This window comes from Aulonocara sp. 'chitande type north' Nkhata Bay, linkage group LG19 (genome assembly GCF_057382095.1).
Source record: "Aulonocara sp. 'chitande type north' Nkhata Bay isolate Kocher_YH1m ecotype deep benthic linkage group LG19, A_spYH_male_GT1.1, whole genome shotgun sequence".
Taxonomy (NCBI): domain Eukaryota; kingdom Metazoa; phylum Chordata; class Actinopteri; order Cichliformes; family Cichlidae; genus Aulonocara; species Aulonocara sp. 'chitande type north' Nkhata Bay.
In genome coordinates, this window is record NC_141362.1 from 1413470 (window position 1) to 1438505 (window position 25036).

Genomic DNA, 25036 nt, shown 5'->3' on the forward strand with positions numbered 1-25036 from the left:
GCTGGGTGACGGTGAGGAGGAAGCATAGTCTTAAACAGAAGCCCCTGGGACACCACCAACCTGTTCATGTGTCTAACCACTTTTTCCCACTCTGCGACACACCTGCTGGGGATCAAACTCTGGTAATTGGTGATTCTGTTCTGAGACGTGACGCTACAGACATTAGCAACCATAGTCAATTGTCTTCCAGGGGCCAGAGCAGGCAACATTCAGGGAAATTTAAAACTGCTGGCTAAGGTTAGAAGTAAATTCAGTAAAACTATAATTCACGTCGGCAGTAATGACACCCGGTTATGTCTATTGGAGATCACTAAAATCAATTTTAAATCGGTTTGCCAAACTTTGCCAAAACAATGTCAGACTCTGTAGTTTTCTCTGGTCCCCTCCACAATCAGACCAGGACTGACATGTTTACCACCACAATATTTTAATGGTGTTATGATGTTCCTTTTCTGAAATGCTATGTTACTTTTATGCCAGATGTAGTGGGAGACACACTTTCCAAGAAGTTCCACTTTTGACTCATCAGTCCACAGAGTATTTTCCAGAAAACCTTGGGGATCATCAAGATGTTTTCTGGCTAAACTGAGACGAGCCTTTATATTTGTTTTGATCAGCTGTGGTTTTGTAACTCTGCCATGCAGGCCATTTTTTTCCCTGTCTGTTTTTTATGGTGGAATTATAAATATTGACCTTAACTAGTCAAGTAGGGTCTGCAGTTCTGTGGATGTTCTGGGGTCTTGGGGTCTTTTGTGACCTCTTGGATGAGTCATTGCTGAGGATAATTTTGGTTGGCTGGCCACTCCTAGGAAGGTTCACCATTTGTGGTGAATGGCTCTCACTATGCTCTCACTGATCTTTGGGTCTACTCCACTTTGTCGGGCAGGTCCTGGTTCCTAATTGAGAACAGCTTTGGATATTTTTCCTCATTTAGAAACTGTATTTTGTTTTTACTTGTGTTATCTTTGTCTAATGTTTAAATTTGTTGATGATCTGAAACATTTAAGTGTGACAAATATACACAAAAAATAGGAAATCAGGAAGGGGGCAAACCCTTTTTCACACCACTATAGCTCATTTTGACATTTTGATCTGCCTTTATGCAAAGTTATGTCAAACTGAAGCTGTGGGGCAAGGTGAGTGTTGAGCTCAGGACGAGGACACGCTGGAAATCCTAGGTGGGAAGTACTCAGGGAGCACAGGCCGGATTATATCCGTGAACATCAAATTTGCTTATGTAACACATTGTAGTTCAGACAAAGACACTAGCAGCTGTTATGCAATCCACTGAATCCACTGGTGACCTGGCTAAGAGGCACACTACACTATACACACACATGTACACATGGATATCTAAGCTACACTTTGTGTGTGTGTATAGGAAAGGGAGAGGGAGGAAATGACAGAATGGCTGTAATTGCCATAAACAGTATCAGACCGTGGTTTAACATAAAATTAAATGCAGAATAGAACATAAGGCTTAAAGTTTTAGAACAGTTGGTATTCAGAAGATAGCCTGAGATCTGGTTTAGTAGCCATGAAATCCATGAACGTCAAGGACCAGGATTTTAGGCTTGTAAAAATGTATTTGTGCATATGAATATGCTCTTGTATGTGGTTGACAACAGCCGCATAAGTGAGGAAATGAAACTGAGTGTTTAAGGAGCTTGGAAAGAAAAGTGTCTGGACTTCTTTAAGTTGCTTGAAAACGTTTCACCTCTCATCCGAGAAGCTTCTTCAGTTCTAGGGTCAAATGGTGAAGAAGCTTCTCGGATGAGAGGTGAAACGTTTTCAAGCAACTTAAAGAAGTCCAGACACTTTTCTTTCCAAGCTCCTTAGACTACGATGACCTGGATGACTGAGAACCTTCACAGACAAACTGAGTGTTAGTGGGTGGTTTCAGCAGGGAAGGCGCCAGAGAGAAATTCAGGGTCTGTTCCAGTCCAATAGTCTATTTTGCTTTGGAAGGTTCCTAACTGAAATAAGTCACCTGGAAGTGTCTGTGTGACAGCCATTATAAGAGATAGACATAGTTCGACATGAACATTTTTAATACAGGGAACAAGGAAACACTTCAGTCATCACATTTACTTACATTTTCACATTAACTTTTAGCTAGAAGACTCAGTTGTTAATGAAAATACTGTATAGAAAAGAGATGCTGACTCCACTCTTCTACTGAACCAAGGATGATAACTGACAAATCAGAACAGGTCTCACTCAACATAATCAGACATTTCATTTGGTCTATGTAACGTTCCTATCAAACTAAATGGGGAGGGAGAGAATGTCCATTTCAGTGGTCAGTGGGACATAAAAACTGCATGTATGTGGCACCAGTTTAGCTCACTAGTTGAACAGACGATCATATGCCACATGGCTAAATAGCAGTCTGGGTCCAATCTGCAGTCCTTTGGTGTGTGTCTTCCCCAGTTTCTCTTAACACATTCCTGGATGTAAAAAAACTGCATCTGATAACTCAACTCAAATCTGATAAAGAAAAAACCTTTAAGAGTTGGTCTCTTTGGCTGAAAATACGGTTTAAAAAGCTTTTCCATCACAACTTCCATACTTCACTATACAGTCGGAGAACTTGAGTTTCCAAAATTTTGTTGTACAATGACAATAAAGGGATTTTCTATTCTACTGCCTCTTGTATAATTCTTTATTTTAAAAGTATTTTTTTCACATTAACACACTAATTGGTTCAGGTTCCCATCATAAACATCTTCAAATGTACTTAAATATTAATTTTTTTGTGTAGTTTAGTTTTCTTGTGTTCTTTTTGCCCAGTAAAAATAGGCAAGTGAAAGACACTGGGGGGCTGAATGGAGCAAATGATTCACACTAAGAAAACAATTTAAAAAACCCATCAGGGTGCAGCTCAGGTACAGTTGTTAGTGGGTGCTGCTGCACACTCCGCTGGTCAGAGTCAGTTTACTCCACCTCCTCTGGTTGAGGAGTTTTCGGCTCTGTTGAACCTTTACGCGAACATCAAAAACCTCCTGGATGGCTTTTTTGAAGCAGTGAAAGTTGTAGTCAATCAGTCCTGTCAGAGAGAGGACAGAATCACATTTGTTAGAAATGAAAATACTTTCTAGCACTTATATGATGTCTGAAGAACAACCCTTAAATACAAGGGAAAGTCCAAAGGTACCATATCTGAGGCCATAAAAAAAACAAAAAATGTATAGATCTAGATTTGGTTTTCATGGTTTCTTTACGGTCATCTATTTGTGCATCATTGCACTGGTTTTGAACACTCTTGCTCATTTTGTCAGACAATAGAGCACTTTTTGTGTTTGGGAGTGAGATAACAAAACTGTTCAGAGGGTACCAACCCTCTCCCCCGACTCCAGCGTTTGGCAGAATCTAAAAGAGTTCAAGCACAGTCACACCTTAAGATTGTAAACTGCACATGCTCTGTCCCTCCCTCGCAAACAAATTTCTTTAAAGGTGAGGCTGAACAGTAGATCATCTCCATGGAGACTTTTAATCTCAAGGGGAAAGAAAACTCTTCCATTGTCACTCACTGAACATTAATATCCACCTGTTACCAAGTAACATGAGGTAGATAAAGTCAGATGAAAGAATAACAGGAATGAAGCAGAGCTAAACTATAGGTATACAGACACCAAGCACAAAAACTGAATGTAAAGTGTAAATGCTGACAGCAACATCATACAAGGCCCTTATTAAAAAAATCATGAAGGTGAAATTTAGCACCTCAGGACATGATAAAATTGCAAGCACAACTGTCCTCTAAAACCAGAAATGACAAAATTTTCATAAGCCTCCAGGAAAATAATGAAATACGCCATGACCTAGTTGATGAAATTCATCTCAAAATTGTGTTATGGGTCCTTTTTGGAGCCAAGTCTCATGATTATTGACCATTCTCTCCAGCTCACACACAATAACAACCAGAAATGGAGGTAATGAATAGTTACAAATACAATGACTGATTTTAAATTGTGCTTTGATGTGAAAACAGAGGAGTTTAGAAGGCCCTACATTTATAAACTAAGATGACTGAATGGAGATAGGACTTTGAAGGATCGGTGAGTTTAGCTCAGAGTGACGCTGAAAAACTAGTTCATGCATTTATTACTTCCAGGCTGGACTACTGTAATTCATTATTATCAGGAAGTCCTAAAAAGTCCCTGAAAAGCCTTCAGTTAATCCAAAATGCTGCAGCAAGAGTCCTGACAGGGACTAGAAAGAGAGAGCATATTTCTCCTGTTTTGGCTTCCCTTCATTGGCTCCCTGTTAAATCCAGAATTCAAAATCCTGCTCCTCACATACAAGGTCTTAAATAATCTGGCCCCATCTTATCTTAATGACCTTGTAGTACCATATCACGCTACAGGCAGGTTTGCTGGGACAGACAGGGTGAGTCCCCGTGTTCTCAAGGCCAGGAAACCAGCGATCCCTGTTTCAATCCAGGAGGTAAATGTGGAGGACTATAAATACCTATACCTCAGTCTCTATACTCCCAGCCGTTCTTTACAATCTTGCGGTCAGTTACTTCTGGCCCAGCCCAGGCACCAACTAGGGGTGATCGTGCTTTTGCCTCTGTAGCACCAAACCTATGGAATAGTCTTCCTGCTACCATTCGTGCCTCTGACTCCATTCAATCATTTAACGCATGCTTGAAAACTTACCTATTCAACCTGGCTTTTCTTACTCGCTAATTCTCACCGCTCCTTAATTGCTGTATCCCTACTCATTTCTCTGGATAATCATGTTCTCTCCCTGTTTCTATTTACTAATGCTTTTTGTTTGTTTTCTCTACTTTCTGTATTTTACCATGTTTTAACGACTTACTGTTCAGTGTAATCTTTTACCGTTATTTTAACTGTGAAGCACTTTGGTGTACACCCTGGCTTTCAACGTGCTATATCAATAAAATTGTATTGTATTGTAGATAAGTACACGTCTCTATTTTCTGAAGGTGGTTGAGTCTTTTCATATCTGTCAGACAATGCTCAGGATTTTCCATGAGTTTGCTGCAGCCAGTGCCATCCTCTATGATGTGTCATGCTGGGGCAGCAGGTTGCAGATAGCACCAGATTCAATAAACTGGTCTGCAAAGCCAGTAATGTTGTGGGGAGGGAGCTGGACTCTGGAGAGGCAGATGTTGTCCTACATAAGGACGATGCTGGACATTACCTTCCATCCACTTCATGACATGCTGGCCAGTCACAGGAGGACGTTTAGTGAAAGACTACGATTACGCAAATACACCACTGAGGACACAATAATTCATTTCAGCTTGTGGCCAATTCTTTGAATAATTCCACTAAGACAGACACCCTAGATTAGACACCTCAGAGTAGTGTGAAGTGGGGTTGTCAGCTTAATGCTGACAAAACCAGAAGCAGAAGTCCACAACACCAGGCCAGCTCATTCGCATAAGTCTCACATGATCGTGAAGATGCTTCATAGAAGAAAGGCTGGGGAACCAGGATTGTATTAGTGGGGACTAAAGGGATTAGTTGAATGAGGATCACAGTGCTGACGGCAAGTTAGAGAGTGTCTGATACTGTCTGGCCAATCAGATGCTGTGCTCATTCTCTTATGTTTTTACGACAACCTTTCAAAAAAGGTTTATTAACAAAGTTGTAATTTAACAACAACATGAACTGCAGGGCTGTTTTCTGTGGGGATGAAGAGAAGGGTACATTTTAAGCAGGTGAGTGGAAAGACATGCAGGTAATCTGAGTTTGAATCAAAATCCAGTAAATTCCAAACATGCAATAAGAGAATCTGATTAGGCTGTGAGCTTTGTGGAAGAAGAGATGAAAGCGATACTAGAAAAAATGTAAACTACTAAGATATGATCAAGATATGATATGAAGGGCATGTCTTCAGAGATATAGAACAAAGAGGCAACCATGCACACACACATGCACATAACAGAATGAAGAGACAAAGAGAAGGAGAGCGAGAGAGAAGTAAAGAGAACGGGACAACAAGGAGACAGAGAAAGCAAAAAAGAAATCTGCCATTGAAAATGAATGACATTTGGCTACTATAAGTCATGTAAAGAGTTGTGATATGAGAGATAACCCTCAAATCACGAAAACTGTTTTGTACTGATTCACTTGTGATCCATAATGCAAAGAAGTTAAATAGAACTACAGTACAGATACTATTTCTTAAACAGAACAAATCAAAATCGTTCACTAGTGTTGCTAACTACATAATTCAACTAACGTGCCATTTCAGAGTGCCCAGCCTACTAAACATTGTTTTGATATTGTTAAAATCAATCAACATCAAAATTCAGGGAAAGGAGACAGAAAGAAAAAGAACAGTGATTTCAACTGAAATTTGGACAGTTGTTACAGACAATTACAATAGTAACAATAATAACGTTTGTTTTTGTTTTTTTTACTTAGCTAGACAACTAGTATAAAATACGAGAGGTTTATACTGCACCGTGATTACCTCTGCAGTAAAACAACATAATGCACACGTGACTCGTGCTTTTGAATTGGCTTGATGAAAAAAATTACACTGTAAAAAATTTTGTTTGGGACATTGAAGAGCCATATGTGGTATCTTAATCTTTTTCTTCTTCTTGTAGCCATCCTCTCTTCTTCCTTCCTGGAATCTTTTGTCCCATTTATCCAGATGTCCACACCATCTAAACCTTGCTTCTCTAATTTTGTCTCCAAAGCATCTGACCTTAGCTGTACCACTGATATATTTATGTCTAATCTTTTCCTTTCTGGCCACTCTCAAAGAAAATCTTAACATCTTCAACTCTCCATCTCTAGCTCCGCCACCTGTCTTTTTGTTTGTTCCACCTTCTCCAAACCATTATAGCAGGTCTCTATAGCAGGTATTGAAAGCTTCGCTGTTACATTCATTACCCTGTCATTCACAGACATGTATCCGGTCTTGGTTCTACTGACTTCCATTCCTCTACTCTCCAGACCATGCCTCCACCTCTCTAAAATTTCTTCCACCAGCTCCTCACTCTCACTACAGTGTTGTCTAAGAACATCATAACTCATCTGTCAAACTGTCCATCACAGCGCCAATGACAAAAAAGGGCCAATCATGGATTTCCTTCTCCACCTTCAACTGATATGTCACTCCTACTACACACCTCATCATTATCTTGCTGATCTCATGAATGTCATCCACCACCCTCACCTTGTCTGCCACTCCTGACTTCTTCATCCAGTACCATATTTTCTCTCTTGCCACCCCATCATATGTTTCCTCTAATTTCACAAAGGCACACAGAAGCTCCTTCTGACCTTCTCTATACTTCTCCGTCAGCACACTCGTAAGTCATACTGCTGCTCGTCAGCTCCATTTTTAGCTTAGCTTCAATAACTCTTTACACAGCTATATAGCTAATCACCTTTATGCCCCCAGAATTATTTAAGCTCTGTCTATCACTAGCAATGGGAATCACTAGTGATCCCAGTAGTCCAGTTTCTTGGAACTGTTAGTTTAGTTCCTTCTCTTTTGAGCAGGAACCATCTGCACTCCACATTGGCTGGAGTGCAGGGGGCAAACTGATTGAGAACACCTGAGTTGGACCTTCACCCCAACTCAGGTATTTTGGGCCTGGGTGTTGTGCAGCTGGGTCTATCTTGTGGGAGTGGGAGACCAACATCAACTCCATCCTCAAAAAGACCCAGCAGAGGATGTACTTCCTGAGACAACTGGGGGAGTACAGTCTTCCACAGGAGCTGCTGATCCAGTTCTACACTGCGGTCATTGAGTCTGTCCTGTGCTCCTCCATCACAGTCTGGTATGGAGCAGCCACTAAACAGGACAGGAGCAGACTACAGCGGACTGTACGGGCAGCAGAAAGGATCATCGGCACCCCCCTGCCCTCCGTCCAGGATCTGTACCTCTCAAGAACCAGGAAACGGGCAGAGAAAATCATCACAGACCCCTCACACCCTGCACACAGACTTTTTGATCTGCTGCCCTCTGGCAGACGGTACAGAAGCCTGCAGACCAGGACCACCCGACACAGGAACAGTTTCTTTCCCCTCGCCATCTCCCTTCTTAACAGTTGACCTGTCACACTGCTCCCACTGCCAGACTGCAACTGCACCTTATGTACATTCTGTAGTATTCATTCCACCTCATTCATTTCTGTATTTTATGTATATAAGTTTAGATTCGTTATTTATAGTTGGTTTACACAGCTTTGTGTATGTATGTGTAATGTGTATATATAGACACGTGTGTGTGTGTGTGTGTGTGTGTGTGTGATTTACATTGCTGTGCTTGAGAGCCACCATCTACCGGAACCAAATTCCCTGTATGTGTCTGCACATATACTTGGCCAATAAACACGATTCTGATCTGATCTGATCTTGCCTTCATCTTTGCTCTGCTTGTCCTTCAGGGGTCAGATTTGTTTGGATTTTGGTATGGTTTGCTTTGCTCTTACATTTGGTGAGTGCACAAAGCCTAACAATGATTAGTCTATTCCTAATGTTCCTTTCATTAGGGATGGCTTTGTTTCCTTGGTCGGAGGTGACGATAAAGACCCAGTTAAAATTCCGAGTGACACAGGAATCTATGACTTCTATATAGTGAACTCTGTGCTGCCCTTCTCAAAGGAGTCTGACACATGTGACTACATCCTCAGTTATGGGATGGGTTTCACCACTCTTCCTGTTCCTTTGCACAAGCTCAACTTGAATTGCAAGCTCTTCCAAGGTGACATTTCCATGGGAGTACGTCCAGCATTGCCTGTTGATGGTGTTCATTTTATTTTGGGCAATGGTAGCAGGGTTTGGGCAGATGTTCCTCCTTTAACTATTGTGACATCTGTTCCACTGTCTCAGATGAAGGTGTTGGTGAGATTCCAGAGGTTTTTTCTGCTTATGTGGTCAGACATGCTATGGCAATGACTGATGGTGACATACCCTCGAGAAGTGTGACTCTGAGTTGAAGGTTCCGTCTTTAAACGAGTTTCCTTTAACAGTTTCACAGAGTCTGAAAGATTTATACAATCGAGTGTTGCCTGAAACTGAAATAAACAGCCCAGCGTGTGGTTTATATGTTGCATAATGGTCTGTTGTTTCGAAAGTGAATCACTCTGGCTGACGGCGTTGTTAGAGATGCCATTTTGAAGCTGGTAGTACCGCCCAGTTGTCAAAAGATTCTCAGACTGGCACATGATGAAAGTGGACATTTTGGGGTAAGAACTGAATTGAATTAAATTTTATTCATACAGCGCCAAATCACGACAACGGTCACTCCAAAGCGCTTTATATTGTAAAGTAGACCCTACAATAATACATACAGAGAAAAACCCAACAATCATATGACCCCCTATGAGCAGCACTTTGGCGACACTGGGAATTAAAAACTCCCTTTTAACAGGAAGAAACCTCCCTCAGAACCAGGCTCAGGGAGGGGCTGGGCCATAAGCTGCGACCGGTTGGGGTGAGGGGGGTAAGAAAAACCTACTTGAAGCTTTTAAAATATTTTTTTTGGCCTCATGTCACAAGAGATGATGTGGCTCACATTAGAAGTTGTCATGTGTGCCAGTTGGCAGGAAAACCAATCAGCATAAACTGAACCTTTAGAACACCTTATTCTAGACTGATTTTATGGGTGGGGGTGTGACGGCTCTGCTGGGTACTTGTTTCAGCTGTTGCAAGATTCCATTAGCTGGAGTGCAGTGGGCAAACTGATTGAGGACACCTGAGTTGGACCTTCACCCTTACATAGAGGCCTGGGTGTTGTTGATCAGGGGAATGGATTTCTCTCTTCCCAATCTTTGCCATACTTACCCTTCAGGGTCAGATTTGTTTGCATTTGGTATGGTTTGCTTTGCCTAACTTAACACTCAGCATTTATTCAACATTGTTATCCATTCACAATGACGTGAGCAATTTTACTGACTTTGTATATCAGATTACCAGTTATTAGTTTTTTGTTATTGTTCTTAAAAATAAATATTTGTAAATTGTTCCTTTGTGTCGTTCCCCATTTTTTGTCATAACCCATGAGCCAGGCTGTGACACGAGATAAATTACAAATCACATTCTCCTGGGAGTAATTACGTAATATCAATATTACATGTTACGCTTCATTTGGACACGCCCACTTTACTGAACACAAGCCTTGGGGCTTTAGTGTCAAATGTATCATTGCCTCCAACAAACATTTGACCACACATAATGCAATTAATTTGCATGAATGTAATTGCTTTGATATGCTGCTTAGCGATGGTGGTGCCTCTCAAAGCAGAGCCAATGAGAATGGCAGGAGAGGGGTGGAGCAGTGGGTTCAGCGTGTGGTGTCAGGGGAGGCTGACCAACACACCTGTTCTCCTTCGACTGGTCGTGCCTGCCCTATCTCAGTAGGATGCCAGGACGTGACGGGAGAGCAGTGTGCTACACGAGAACAAGACAGCTGGTAAGCTGCACAGGTAAAGAAAATGCAGACTGCACTTTAAAAAAAACAAAACAAAAAAAGCTGTGCGCCTTGAGTCCTTTATAAAACAGAGGGCAATTACTTTTCACATAGGGCCAGTTAGGTTTAGATCATGTTTTACTTTAATTAAAAAAATCACAATTTAAAAACTACGTTTTGTTTTTATCCAGGCGCTAATATTAAAATTTGATCATCTGAAATATGCAATTTGGACAAATATGCAAAAAATAACAAATTAGGAAGGGGCCAAATTAATTTTTCACTGCACTGCAGTCATCTTTGTAGTGTATGCCTGAATTCTGTATAAATCTTTACCAGTGTTGCACTTGATGAAGAACTTTGGATACTTAATCACATAATAACAAAGCAACTTTACAGGCATTTCAATATGAACACAACGAAATTTATCACACTTTGAAGTGGTTCCTCAACTAGACTGAAGAACTAAACATGTTCTGTGCAAAAATATAACTGTTCATTTTGACATGATCTGCCATCTCTTTTCTGTTTTCAGCTTTCAGTGAGGGCTGTCAGCTGTCCCGTCATCTGTGTTCCCCTTTCACACTGTTTTTGTGTATGTTTAGGGTTGTCTGTTAGGCTTCAACACTGAATTAGCACAAAGATTTAATGAACCTGCTGCTAGATGTTTACTCCTGGTATCTTCACTGTGGTAAGACTTTTTTTGCACAAGGGAAAAGTTTGCATTCTAAAGTGAAAGAGTATGTTGTAATCCAAAGCATTTCCTGTAAGTAACCAAGTAGTTTTGGTGCTTAAACCGGACTGAAATAGTCCTTGAAAAAAGAAAGAAAACTCAAACAAAAGTCTAAAATGGAACTCCTACATGGGATGCTAATCCTTGTTTTCTGGGTGAAATTGCATTGTAACTCAACCCCACCTACCTACAGAAAATATTTTTTCCTGTTTTAATACTTCCAGACCAGGGGTAGGCAACTCCAGGTCTCAATTGCCAGTGTCCTGCAGGTTTTAGATATTGCCCTTTGTCAACACACCTGAATCAAATGATTAGTCCATTACCAGGCTTCTGGAGAACTGTTGGGGAGGTAATTTGGCCATTTGAATCTGCTGTGTTGGATCAAGGACACATCTAAAACCTGCAGGACACCGGCACTCGAGGCCAGTAGGAGTTGCCTACCCCTGTTCTAGACTCATTGTATTTAGCACTAACCTGCATTATAAAAATGGTCCTAGATAGGTAACACCTGGATTATGTGGGTAGTACTTTAAAGTATGACTAGAAGGGTTCCTGACCAATTCATATCAGTGTGTGTTGAGCTGAGGATAAGAATGTGCTGCTTGTTAATTTCCTACTTGCACGGGATCAATCCATCTTTAACTTAAGAAAAGAAAGCATGATAATGAATTTCGCAATAGGGCTACTTCCTGACATGCTTATAAAGGTAGTGAATATTAATGAACTGACCTTTCCTAGCAAAGCTTTCCTTGCGGAGGAAGCAGACCATGGCAAGAAACTTGGTGACCTCTTTCAGGTATATGACTGTGGTGTTGTTCAGGTGAATGATGGCCATAGAGTCTTTGTCATGGGGTAAACCAGCTTCAGTGTTTGGCATACTGAAGGAAAGAAGACAGAAAAAAATAGCTCAGATGAACTTCAAAGATAATATTTAATTTTACATAATCCTGAGACACAGTGTAGGCTTTTACTGAGGGAGCATTATATTATAGCTTCATTTTTTAGCAGGTTAAAGAAACCAACTGCCTAGGTAAATAACAGAGTCCTGCTTTTATTAAGAACTCACCCAGAGGACTTTCAAAATGTAGCAAGAAAGTTGGAGAGAAAAGACGTAGCACCCTGAAATGGATAGATGGATGGATGTATAGATTCTCTGCAGGTAATCTAAGTTTGCAAAAGCACTGAGGAAGAAGCCTGAACTTTCACTTTTCATCCAAATGCAGAAGTACAAATCAGCATCACTTTCTCTTCTTTATGCTGTATCAGAAATCCTTCCTTACAATCCTTACAACCCCCCCCCCCCTCCCACACACACACACACACACATATATTATCACACCAAAAAAGTTATCTTCATGGGCTTTCAATTTCCACATCATCTATTTCAATCTGCAGTTGTGAGTTTGAGAATTTAAAAAAACAACATGATTTAAAATGTACTGTCATCAGCAAATAATACTAATTTTAATATATCAGATATCTTTACAAATGTCATTTATACATTTATATAAAAACGAATACATAAACCTGAGGAAGCAATGTCCAAGCATGATAAGGATTATTCTCTCAACTTCACACTTTTAACATGCATCTGGACAAGTCTTCGGTGATTTTTCCTGGAGTCATCAGGTGTTTTGAGTCTTTCAACGTTATATACCCTCACCCAGGTGGGGGTGATCAAGAGTCACCCATCGCTCTCCCCACTGGATCCACAACCATCTTGACACAACCTCTGCGACCTCAGTGACCAACTTGATAACCTTGTGCTTGCTTGCGCCTGTGATGCCCAGCTTGCTGAAGGTCCTGAAGCAGGACTGGACAATGAATCCTCTGCACCCACCTCTGTGTTCACACCTCACTTGCTGCCCATCCCTTCTACACTTTTCTACTAGCCCTGGATATCCTTTTTCTCTCATTAGATCCTCCATGTGATGCTTCCAACAGTCACTTCTATTAGGATGACCTGCTTTTTGGCTTCTGAGATCAGACATGATGCTGATCTCAGGCTTCCCTGATTAGCTGCCTAACTAAGCCTGTGTGCCTCCAGATATCCTGACACTTTTGGGATTCCCCGCTTCTGGACTGAAGTGTCAAGGTAGTTGTGCCTCAGGAGGTAGTCTGTTAGATGCCTGGCAACAATGGTGAAGAAAATCTCAGCTTCAACACTAAGAAGGGAAATAATTCTGAATTGATCAATATTTTTGGACTCTTCCTCCTCTGGAATCCACACCCCTTCTGCAAAACTCCACTGGTAAGCTACCTTGCCCCCCCTCCAGATCACTTTGAGGAGCATCCAGAGTCTGTGGAGTAACCTAGGGCAGTTGTTATACACCTTATACAGTACTCCAGTCAGCCCTGGGGGAGGGGGGGGGGGGGGGGGGGGTTCCTCTCGCCGTCTTGACCACCTCCTGGACCTCCTTCCCACAGGGCTCCTTCTCGTCAAAGTCCTGTGTTGGTCCAGGAGGATCTATTAAGGCTCCCGAATTTAACTCCATAGTTGCTTATTAGATGATGGTCTACTCTGTTTTGGAGCAAGTGAGCTGGCCATTGTGCTTCTGTCCCAGCAGCTGTTTCATAAATCCAAATAGATTTTCTAGAAAGACAGCTAGCTTTCTGGCCCTCTCCTTCTTCTGCCTCCTATGCTCCTCAGTCCTTCTCAATGTTAGCAGCTTCTTCCACAGGATGCCACGCAACTCTACGAGGGGTCCTTTCTGAGCATGTGAATTGTTTTTGCTCGGTTGTTCTTCGTGTAAGGTTTTGCTACACTCTCCAGCACTCAAACTGCTCAGCTGCTTGGCTGATGATGATGGTGGCCTCATTGTCTGGAGGTGGTAGTCAGCTTCTCCCTTGGCTTTTGCTTCCAAGATGGCATCGACATCATTGTCGAACAGTGGCCACTCCTCCTTCTTACAAGCTTGGGGCCACTTGACCTATGTTCTGATGACTGGTCATGTGTCACTTGGAGGTTCTGGGCACTCTGAGGTATCTCCCTGCCTGGCTCCTCCAGCATGTCACCAGAACAAGGGCCTGAATTCTGTGACACTTGCACCATCTGCACATATTTGTGCAGATGGTGCACATTTATGGGGCGACCGTGGCTCAGGGGGTTGGGAAGCGCATCTGTAACCGGAAGGTCGCCAGTTCGATCCCCGGGCTCTCTGTCCTGGTCGTTGTGTCCTTGGGCAAGACACTTTACCCTACCGCCTACTGGTGTTGGCCAGAGGGGCCGATGGCGCGATATGGCAGCCTCGCTTCTGTCAGTCTGCCCCAGGGCAGCTGTGGCTACAACTGTAGCTGCCTCCACTAGTGTGTGAATGCAAGAGTAAATGAATAGTGGCATTGTAAAGCGCTTTGGGTGCCTTGAAAAGCGCTATATAAATCCAATCCATTATTATTATTATTATTATTATTATTATTACTTCATCTTGACCTGGTGGATTTTGGGGCTATACAGGTTCTTACAGATTTTGTTGCAAATGGATCTCATAATCATTATTGTGTTTCCATTGCCATGATCTATTATCATTTGGTCTGTCTGACTAGGATTCTCATTCTCCCTCACTCTCATGCTCTCGGAACCCTTGGGGGTGTTTCTCCATAGGTCAATCTGTAGCTGTAAACAATTTTTAACCCAATGCAGTACAACCGCCTTGACCCCATACCATTCCAGTTTTATTTCATGATCAAATGTAGTAATACTCTGCCTGCATACTGTTTATGATGTCTAGTGTTTGTAATCTCTCAGTTTATTCAATTAATGCGGTTTGATCTGAACCCATATTGAGTGTTAAATGGACTGATTCTTACATATCAGTTTTCTACTCTCCCAGAGTACTCTATACAACATGCCACATTCACCCATTCAAACGAGCACTGTTTCTATGCTTTGGAGTCCTTTCGAACTACCATTCACACATATTCATACTCACACATATTCATACTCCAATGGATGCATCGGAGAGCAACTTGGGGTTAATATCTTGCCCTGCATTTGGCAGGGGAGCCAGGGATCGAACCGCCAACCTTCCGATGAGTAGACGACCTGCTCTACAGCCACCCAGAGAATAACTAATATTTATCTAAGAATTTATCTAATTGTTTATTGAACAGTTTTTCTGGGATTTTTGAGAATTGTGGTAGTAGACAAACAGGCCTGTAATTTATGGAGTCAGAAATTTTAGCTAGTTTCATTCTGTTTTTGAACTTGCCTCTATGATCTTCTTGACAATTTTCATTGAAATCAGTGGATGTTTTTTATTTTCATTCATTTATGATATATATCAATTATTTTTCATCCACTGCTGTAAGAAACATTGAGTAATATATATATATATATATATATATATATATATATATATATATATATATATATATATATATATATATATATATATTAGGGGTGCAACGATACACAAAATTCACGGTTCGGTTCGGTTCGATACTTTGGTGTCACGGTTCGATATTTTTTCGATACAAAAAAAATGTTCATGCCTTTTTAATTTGTCATTTATTAAAATTATAAATATATATTTTAACTCATAAGTACAGTTTTTAAATTTAACCCTAACCCTTGTGCGTGTTTTTTATTTTGACAGCGAATGCGCACCTGCGGACCACTTATGTGCAGCCCTGGTTATTTAGCTCGTCATATTGCAGCCACAGAAATTCTTTTGTCCATGAAACCATAAAGCTGCACTTTCTTTTTGCCTTATAGTCTGATTTGTCATAACTTCTCCGTTTTGTGGTAAGCTTTTCTTTGGCTGTCACTTCTTCACCCTGACCTGTCTTATTTGGCTCAGCAGAACTAAAATATATATCTGTCTGTGAAGGTTCTCAGCCATCCAGGTCATCGTAGTCAAATATATATCCTGCTGCTTTTACACACACACTCACATAAGCTCAGCGATTCTCTGCGCGATCAACCTCTCACATGTTTAAGCTGCGGGAGATTTCACTTGTCATGTTTGCATAGTAAGCTAACGATTAATAAGATGATGTCAGAGGAATTGGTGCACAAATTATCATCACTCACAGATCAGTGCTGTCGCTCTCTATACACAGTTTGCACGATTGCAAAGTGAAAGCAAAAAAACAAGCGCAAATTCAAACGCGACTTCAATATGTCACATATTGACAGTGGCTCACCGATGCCAATGACATAATTACCCAGCTACATTTCTGAAAGAATGCAAAAGCATTGACATATATTTTTCCTTCCTACAATAGCCCGACGGGCAGGGCAGAGATAGATTTTGGTAGCCCGACTGAAAAAAATCGCTAGCCCCGGGACGTCGGGCAGGCGATATTGCGAGCCCTGTATCTGATTGAGGAATCACTCATCTTTGGAAAAGAGAGTTTATTACAGAGAAATGTCTCTTTCCAAAATAAAAGCTATACTATCCGCTTCTTCTGGGCTATATTCTCAGCAGCATAAGGAGAATCATGTGCTAACAGCTGTCTAAATGACTCGGCTAAAGTTAGTAGCATGCTTGTTGTTTTTGTCTTTGCACTAGGATGATGTCGGCGTAAATGTGCAGTCATATTCGTTGTGTTCCCACTAGTGCTTTCAGGTTAATCTCGTTGAAATGACCTTAACGCCACAACACGGCAAATCTCCGTTAACGAGCTACGCCGATCGCCCCGTGCATGGGGCTAGACGGCCATCTAACTGCGCTAACACACTAGTTCCCACCAATGTAATTGAGCATTGCGTGGCACATCCAACATACTGTTTTACTTTAGTCCATGACGCGCTTACCTTCAGGGTCATACGTCACATGAAAACCAAAATAATTCCAAACGCCAGATCTGAATGAGGGTGGGGGAGGTCCATGTTGCAAGGGGAGCTTAACTTCTGTCTCGCTAGCTTGCCCAGCGCTCTTCCTTCTGACGATGCTGTCTGTGTTGAGCGCTCAGTGAATCTGCGTTCGACTACTCCGCCTAGGCTGCACTGTCGAGCCTAGGCGGAGTAGTCGAACGCAGATTCACTGAGCGCTCAACACAGACAGCATCGTCAGAAGGAAAGTTGATAAAATAAATTACAAATTTTGTATTGTTCGATACATATGCGTACCGAACCGAAAGCACTGTATCGAACGGTTCAATATCGATACGAATATCGTTGCACCCCTAATATATACAGTGGGGCAAAAAAGTATTTAGTCAGCCACCGATTGTGCAAGTTCCCCCACCTAAAATGATGATAGAGGTCAGTAATTTGCACCAGAGGTACACTTCAACTGTGAGAGACAGAATGTGAAAAAAAAATCCATGAATCCACATGGTAGGATTTGTAAAGAATTTATTCGTAAATCAGGGTGGAAAATAAGTATTTGGTCAATAACAAAAATACAACTCAATACTTTGTAACATAACCTTTCTTGGCAATAACAGAGGTCAAATGTTTACTATAGGTCTTTACCAGGTTTGCACACACAGTAGCTGGTATTTTGGCCCATTCCTCCATGCAGATCTTCTCGAGAGCAGTGATGTTTTGGGGCTGTCGCCGAGCAACACGGACTTTCAACTCCCGCCACAGATTTTCTATGGGGTTGAGGTCTGGAGACTGGCTAGGCCACTCCAGGACTTTCAAATGCTTCTTACGGAGCCACTCCTTTGTTGCCCGGGCGGTGTGTTTTGGATCATTGTCATATTGGAAGACCCAGCCTCGTTTCATCTTCAAAGTTCTCACTGATGGAAGGAGGTTTTGGCTCAAAATCTCACGATACATGGCCCCATTCATTCTGTCCTTAACACGGATCAGTCGTCCTGTCCCCTTGGCAGAAAAACAGTCCCATAGCATGATGTTTCCACCCCCATGCTTCACAGTAGGTATGGTGTTCTTGGGATGCAACTCAGTATTCTTCTTCCTCCAAACACGACGAGTTGGGTTTTATACCAAAAAGTTCTACTTTGGTTTCATCTGACCACATGACATTCTCCCAATCCTCTGCTGTATCATCCATGTGCTCTCTGGCAAACTTCAGACGGGCCTGGACATGCACTGGCTTCAGCAGCGGAACACGTCTGGCACTGCGGGATTTGATTCCCTGCCGTTGTAGTGTGTTACTGATGGTGACCTTTGTTACTTTGGTCCCAGCTCTCTGCAGGTCATTCACCAGGTCCCCCCGTGTGGTTCTGGGATCTTTGCTCACCGTTCTCATGATCATTTTGACCCCACGGGATGAGATCTTGCGTGGAGCCCCAGATCGAGGGAGATTATCAGTGGTCTTGTATGTCTTCCATTTTCTGATGATTGCTCCCACAGTTGATTTTTTCACACCAAGCTGCTTGCCTATTGTAGATTCACTCTTCCCAGTCTGGTGCAGGTCTACAATACTTTTCCTGGTGTCCTTCGAAAGCTCTTTGGTCTTGGCCATGGCGGAGTTTGGAGTCTGACTGTTTGAGGCTGTGGACAGGTGTCTTTTATACAGATGATGAGTTCAAACAGGTGCCATTCATACAGGTAACGAGTGGGGGACAGAAAAGCGTCTTACAGAAGACGTTACAGGTCTGTGAGAGCCAGAGATTTTCCATGTTTGAGGTGACCAAATACTTATTTTCCACCCTAATTTACGAATAAATTCTTTACAAATCCTACCACGTGAATTCATGGATTTTTTTTTCATATTCTGTCTCTCACAGTTGAAGTGTACCTCTGGTGCAAATTACTGACCTCTGTCATCATTTTAAGTGGGGGAACTTGCACAATCGGTGGCTGACTAAATACTTTTTTGCCCCACTGTGTATGTATATATATATATATATATATATATATATATATATATATATATATATATACATACATACATACATACATACATACATACACACACGCACACACACACACACACACACACACACACACACATATACTGAACAAAAATATAAACGCAACACTTTTGTTTTTGCTCCCATTCCCCATGGGATGGACGTAGAGACCTAAAATTCATTCCAGATACACAATATAACCATCCCTCCCAAACAGTGGTCACAAATCAGTCCAAATGTGTGGTAGTGGGCACATCTGCCATATTGAGATAATCCATCCCACCTCACAGGTGTGCCACATCAGGATGCTGATCTGACATCATGAGTAGTGCACAGGTGTACCTCAGACTGCCCACAACAAAAGGCCACCCTGGAATGTGCAGTTTTTTGCACTATTGGGGGTCTGGGGACCCAGAACCGGTCAGTATCTGGTGTGACCACCATTTGCCTCATGCAGTGCAACACATCGTCGCATGGAGTCTATCAGATTGTCAATTGTGGCCTGTGGAATGTTGGTCCACTCCACTTCAATGGCTGTGCGAGGTTGTTGGATATTCGTGGGAACTGGTACACGCTGTCGTATACGCCGGTCAAGCACATCCCGAACATGCTCAATGGGTGACATGTCCGGTGAGTATGCTGGCCATGCAAGAACTGGGACATTCTCAGCTGCCATCTGCCCTGAACAATGTGAACCATGATTCATCCGTGAAGCGCACACCTCTCCAACGTGCCAGACGCCATCGAATGTGAGCATTTGCCCACACAAGTCTGTTACGGCGACGAGCTGGAGTCAGGTCAAGACCCCGATGAGGACGACGGGCATGCAGTTGAGCGTCCCTGAGACTGTTTCTGACAGTTTGTGCAGAAATTGTTTGGTTGTGCAAACCAATTGTTCCAGCAGCCGTCTGGGTGGCTGGTCTCAGACGATCTTGGAGGTGAACCTGCTGGATGTGGAGGTCCTGGGCTGGTGTGGTTACACAAGGTCTGCGGTTGTGAGGCCGGTTGGATGTGCTGCCATATTCTCTGAAACGCCTGTGGAGACGGCTTATGGTTGAGAAATGAACATTCAATGCACGGGCGACAGATCTGGTTGACATTCCTGCTGTCAGCATGCCAATTGCACGCTCCCTCATTGCTTGTGGCATCTGTGGCATTTTGCTGTGAGACAAAACTGCACATTCCAGGGTGGCCTTTTGTTGTGGGCAGTCTGAGGTACACCTGTGCACTACTCATGATGTCAGATCAGCATCCTGATGTGGCACACCTGTGAGGTGGGATGGATTATCTCAATATAGCAGATGTGCCCACTACCACACATTTGGACTGATTTGTGACCACTGTTTGGGAGGGATGGTTATATTGTGTATCTGGAATGAATTTTAGGTCTCTACGTCCATCCCATGGGGAATGGGAGCAAAAACAAAAGTGTTGCGTTTATATTTTTGTTCAGTGTATATATACATATATAAAAACACACCCAGCTCGCCCCTGTGGGCGGTTTATCCTTCAAGCTCGGGTCCTCTACCAGAGGCCTGGGAGCTTGAGGGTCCTGCGCAGTATCTTAGCTGTTCCCAGGACTGCGCTCTTCTGGACAGAGATCTCCGATGTTGTTCCCGGGATCTGCTGGAGCCACTCGTCTAGCTTGGGAGTCACCGCACCTAGTGCTCCGATTACCACGGGGACCACCGTTACCTTCACCCTCCACATCCTCTCGAGCTCTTCTCTGAGCCCTTGGTATTTCTCCAGCTTCTCGTGTTCCTTCTTCCTGATATTGCTGTCATTCGGAACCGCTACATTTATCACTACGGCCGTCCTCTTCTGTTTGTCTACCACCACTATGTCTGGTTGGTTAGCCATCACCATTTTGTCGGTCTGTATCTGGAAGTCCCACAGGATCTTAGCTCGGTCATTCTCCATCACCCATGGGGGCATCTCCCATTTTGACCTTGGGACTTCCAGGCCATATTCGGCACAGATGTTCCTGTACACTATGCCAGCCACTTGGTTATGGCGTTCCATGTATGCGCTGCATGCTAGCATCTTGCACCCTGCTGTGATGTGCTGGATGTCCTCAGGGGCATCTTTAGACAGCCTGCACCTGGGTTCTTTCCTGGTGTGATAGACCCCAGCCTCTATGGATCTTGTGCTCAGAGCTTGTTCTTGTGCTGCCATGATCTGTGCTGTCTTTCCGTCCAGCTTTGTCCAGCCACTGGTAGGACTTCTGGATGTCAGCCACTTCTATGCCATACCATATGGAGTAGGGGCCTGTCCTTCCATGATGGTTCCTCTTCTTGCTTCTCTTCTTTCTCTGGTTTCTGCTAGCATGTGTCTGTTGTGGCCATCTTCCTGATGTACTGATGGATGTTTGTTGTCTCATCCTGGATAGTGGTTCTAACACTCACTAGGCATTGGCTTCCTTTCTTTTGCTTAGCATACAGTCTCAGGGTGCTTAATTTGGGCTGAAACCCTGCATGTATGGTAAGGAGCTTCCTTGTCTTGTCAGTGGCTCCTATCTCCTCCCTTTGGCCAGCTTATTATCTAGGTGTTCATTGCCCAGATCATGTTCTTCCCATTCAGCTGACTCTTCAGGACTTGCCTTACTCTCTTCAGGTATTTGGTGGTTCTGGCTTCTCTAGTGGCCTTTTCATAGTTCCTATTTGCCTGCATGATTCCCAGGTACTTGTAGCTGTTCTCAATGTCAGTGTCTGCAATGTTGCCTTTTTGAGAAGAGGCCCCCACTCATATCATTGAGCTTCTTCAAACTCATTCTCCAAACCGGATCCACGGATAGTGGTCTTCTGGCTATTCCGCAGACTGGTTTGAAAACAAAGTACGATCCCGCTTTTCAAACATTAACGCCAAAAGTGTGGAACAGTTTACCTCCCATTCTACACACCATTGACTCTTCTTTTAAAAAAAACAGCTGAAAACTAATCTATTTAGACATGTATTTGGGTAATGTTCTTATGTATTATGTTGTTTTTGTCTGATGTATTTTTAAATTCCCTGAAAAGCACTTTGCAATAGACTCTTGTCTTAAAAAGTGGTATATAAATAAATTTTACTTCACTCTTTTTCTACTTCTGTTCATTATGATTTAGGGTTTTTTTCATATCATTATAAAAAAAACACTGATATGAAATTATTAAAATATTGTTCTTGCACATAGTACATTTTTTTGCAGCAGCTCTATGTATACTAGATGCTCCTGTTCCTGGTCATTTCAAAACATGCATCTCTTTGATTTTGTATGCTCTATGAGAGTTTGTGATGCGTTCAAAAGTTTAATAAAAAAATGTATACCTCATTCATAAAAAAGAAAGATTTGTAACTATCTATAAAGGCTCTGGAGGTCCCTATATATGCACATAAACTGTGTCAAAAAGTTCACCGCGTGCATGCGCGAGTACTCCTTGCTGGCGTACTTGCGCTGTGCTTTGCTCGATGCAGGTGTGAAGTAACTCAAAAGCCAGTTGCCATGTTCTTTCTACTGCGTCATATGTCTGATGTGTACTAGGAGTGTCTAACCACCTTATAATAATACACTCATTGCAGTGCTTTGGACTTTATTGCTGCTAAATGCTAAAAACACTGACGCCACTATAAATTAATGAATGTTTTCAGAGTACAAGAGTCTAATGGTGTAGTTGTCCTGCACCATTAGAGGCCAAACTTGAGGCTGAGAACACTCTTTTTCATATTCTATCAGCTGTTGCAAAGTATTTTAATGAGCAAGGGCCTGCTGCAGTTTTGGCCCAGTGGGTGTGTCTCTCCTGCCTTTGGTACCACTCTTCTGTTTAGTTTACTCTAACCAGAAAAGGAGACCAGAAAAGAAGAGCTATAGGGCTAGAGAGCTTTTGGCTAGGGTGTGTGTTGAGCTTCACTCCTAAACTCAAATAGTGACCTAGATTCTGACTATGGTGTGAAGGCACTCTTCAAGCAGGAGGATTTCTCTGCATATCAAGGTGGCAGGAAAGTGCCTTAACAACACCGATATTGTGAGTCCAATCACCTGTTTATTTCTGCGGTTGCTCCTTCAGGCTGGACAAACTGAGCACAGTTTGTTTGGGATTCCCTTTGCTGATCGATTGGAAAACGCGAAGTGGAAGGTAGGGTTAATCAGTGCAACTGGCTGCCTCAGCTCTCTCCCCTTCTTTCCATTCACCAAGCACTAGGTTATTTATTTGGTTGGCTTTGTCTGATTGTTGTACACTATTAATTGTATTCAGTTAATAAATTAGTGTATTTTGATTGAAATCACTTGTCTCCCATTAATTCCATGATGTAAGTAAGTACAATTTTATTTGTGATAAAAATCACAACGTACTTCACAGAAAAGCTAAAACATAAAAACAGAAATCAAACAACAGCAAGTTTAAAAAGATGAGTTTTTAGCTTTTTTTTTTTAAATGAAACCACTGAGTCCACAGATCTCAGGCTCAAGGGAAGGGAGTTCCAGAGTCTGGGGGCTACATTTACAAACACTCTATCGCCTTTCGTTTTCAGCCTCGTATGATGGACGACCAGCAAGCCCTGGTCACATGACCTCAGGGACCTGCTGGGGATGTAAGGATGTAAAAGATCTCTGATATACGTTGGTGCTTGTCCATGCAAAGTCAAAATCTTAAAGTGGATTCTGAATTTTATGGGGAGCCAGTGCAACTGGATCAGCAGAGGTGTAACGTGAGAGTATTTAGAAGAGTTGGACAGAAGCTTTGCAGCAGCGTTCTCAACAACTTGCAGATGATCCACAGAGGCTTTACATAAACAAGTGAACAAAGACTTACAATAATATAAACAAGATGAGACAAATGCATGGATGACCATTTCTAATTCTGAGCGTGGTACAATGGGACTCAGCTTAGCAATATTTTTTAAATGATAAAAACAGGAGCGAACCAGTGATTTAGCATTAGTGTGAAAATTATTTGCTGTGATGGGTGAGAAGCTGGCAAATGAGACTATGAAGCATCCTACTCTGAAGAACAAACCAGTGGATTATTTTTAAAGAAAAATTGTTGGTCACAGTGTGTAAGGCTATTCATGTGGCTTTGCTGGTTATACTGCACGGTGACCTCCCCTCCCCCCCAGCCCCCCTTTTTTATTTAGGGCACTGCATTTCACAACATAATACCAGATATTGTGTGTGCATGTCTTTATGCATCATTGTATGATAGGTAGGTGAGAGTGAATGAGTGACTGAATGAATGGTCTGTCGACTGCCCGTGGCTTCTGGAGGGGTGTTATTCCTTACTTCCCACCCTCATTATGTGATACAAAAGAAATATGAGCAGGAACCACAAGCATGTTGAGGGACTGGCTGTGTTAGTTCAGTGAGAGAGTCAATAAGTACTGTGTACACTTATTAATGCTTTTTTATTTGGTTAAATACAAACAAATTTACAGAAGTGCTGCCACGTGTCTGGCCAGAAAGAAAGGACCAATGTGTTTATTTGGTAGTTCAATAAAAAGCTTCAGTTAGTTAAGAGTGAGAAAAAAAATTGTGTTCACATTTGCAGATTTGTCTTGTTATACAATATTTGCAAATGAGACAATGAAGCATTCAAAATTACTTTGTCACTTGTAAACTAAACATCCTCCTCTGAAGAACAAACCAGTGGATTGTTTTTAAAGACAATTTGTTGGTCACAGTGTGTAAGGCCATCTATGTGGCTTTGCTGGCAATACTGTGCAGCGACCCTCCCCCCAACCCTCCTTTTTATTTAGGTCATTACAGTTCACAACATATTACCACACAATGTGTGTGCATGTGTGGTTCGTGGTGGGTGACAGTAAGCTTTCTGGGGGGTGGTTATTCCAGCTTCCCAGCCTCACAATCAAGTACTTTTGTGAGACCCACACTCTCTCTGTCTCTCTCACATTCACACTTACACTACACGATTTTGTTGACTTATGTATCTGTGCATATTCAAAGTTTTGTGTTCCAGGTGCTGTATGTTTGTTTTTACCAACAGGTGCAGCAGTTGGCGATACATGCATTTCTATTTGTACTTTATCCTTATATATCACATTGTAGCGGGTCAGGGCTGTTTGGGGTTTTGTTTTGACAGCTATGTTCTGTTGTTATGTTGCCATGGTTACAGGTGACGCTCTCTCTCT

The 25036-nt window shown here is 42.3% G+C and overlaps 1 protein-coding gene across 2 annotated transcripts in view; it reads right to left on the bottom strand.

Moving 5' to 3' along the window:
* Positions 1–2033: 2033 nt before the first annotated feature.
* The window catches only part of rragd (ras-related GTP binding D), a 69359-nt gene continuing 46356 nt past the window's right edge, over positions 2034–25036 (bottom strand). Inside the window, exons 6-8 of one of the 2 annotated variants that reach the window (XM_086274527.1) lie at positions 11873–12021; positions 10321–10391; positions 2960–3049 (exon numbers count right to left, since the gene is read on the bottom strand). In XM_086274527.1, the coding sequence (XP_086130653.1) occupies positions 3044–3049; positions 10321–10391; positions 11873–12021 (226 nt within the window). In that variant the 3' untranslated portion in view covers positions 2960–3043. Of the gene's footprint in view, positions 3050–10320; positions 10392–11872; positions 12022–25036 lie in introns of both variants that reach the window. The other variant, XM_086274526.1, reaches the window with a different exon arrangement.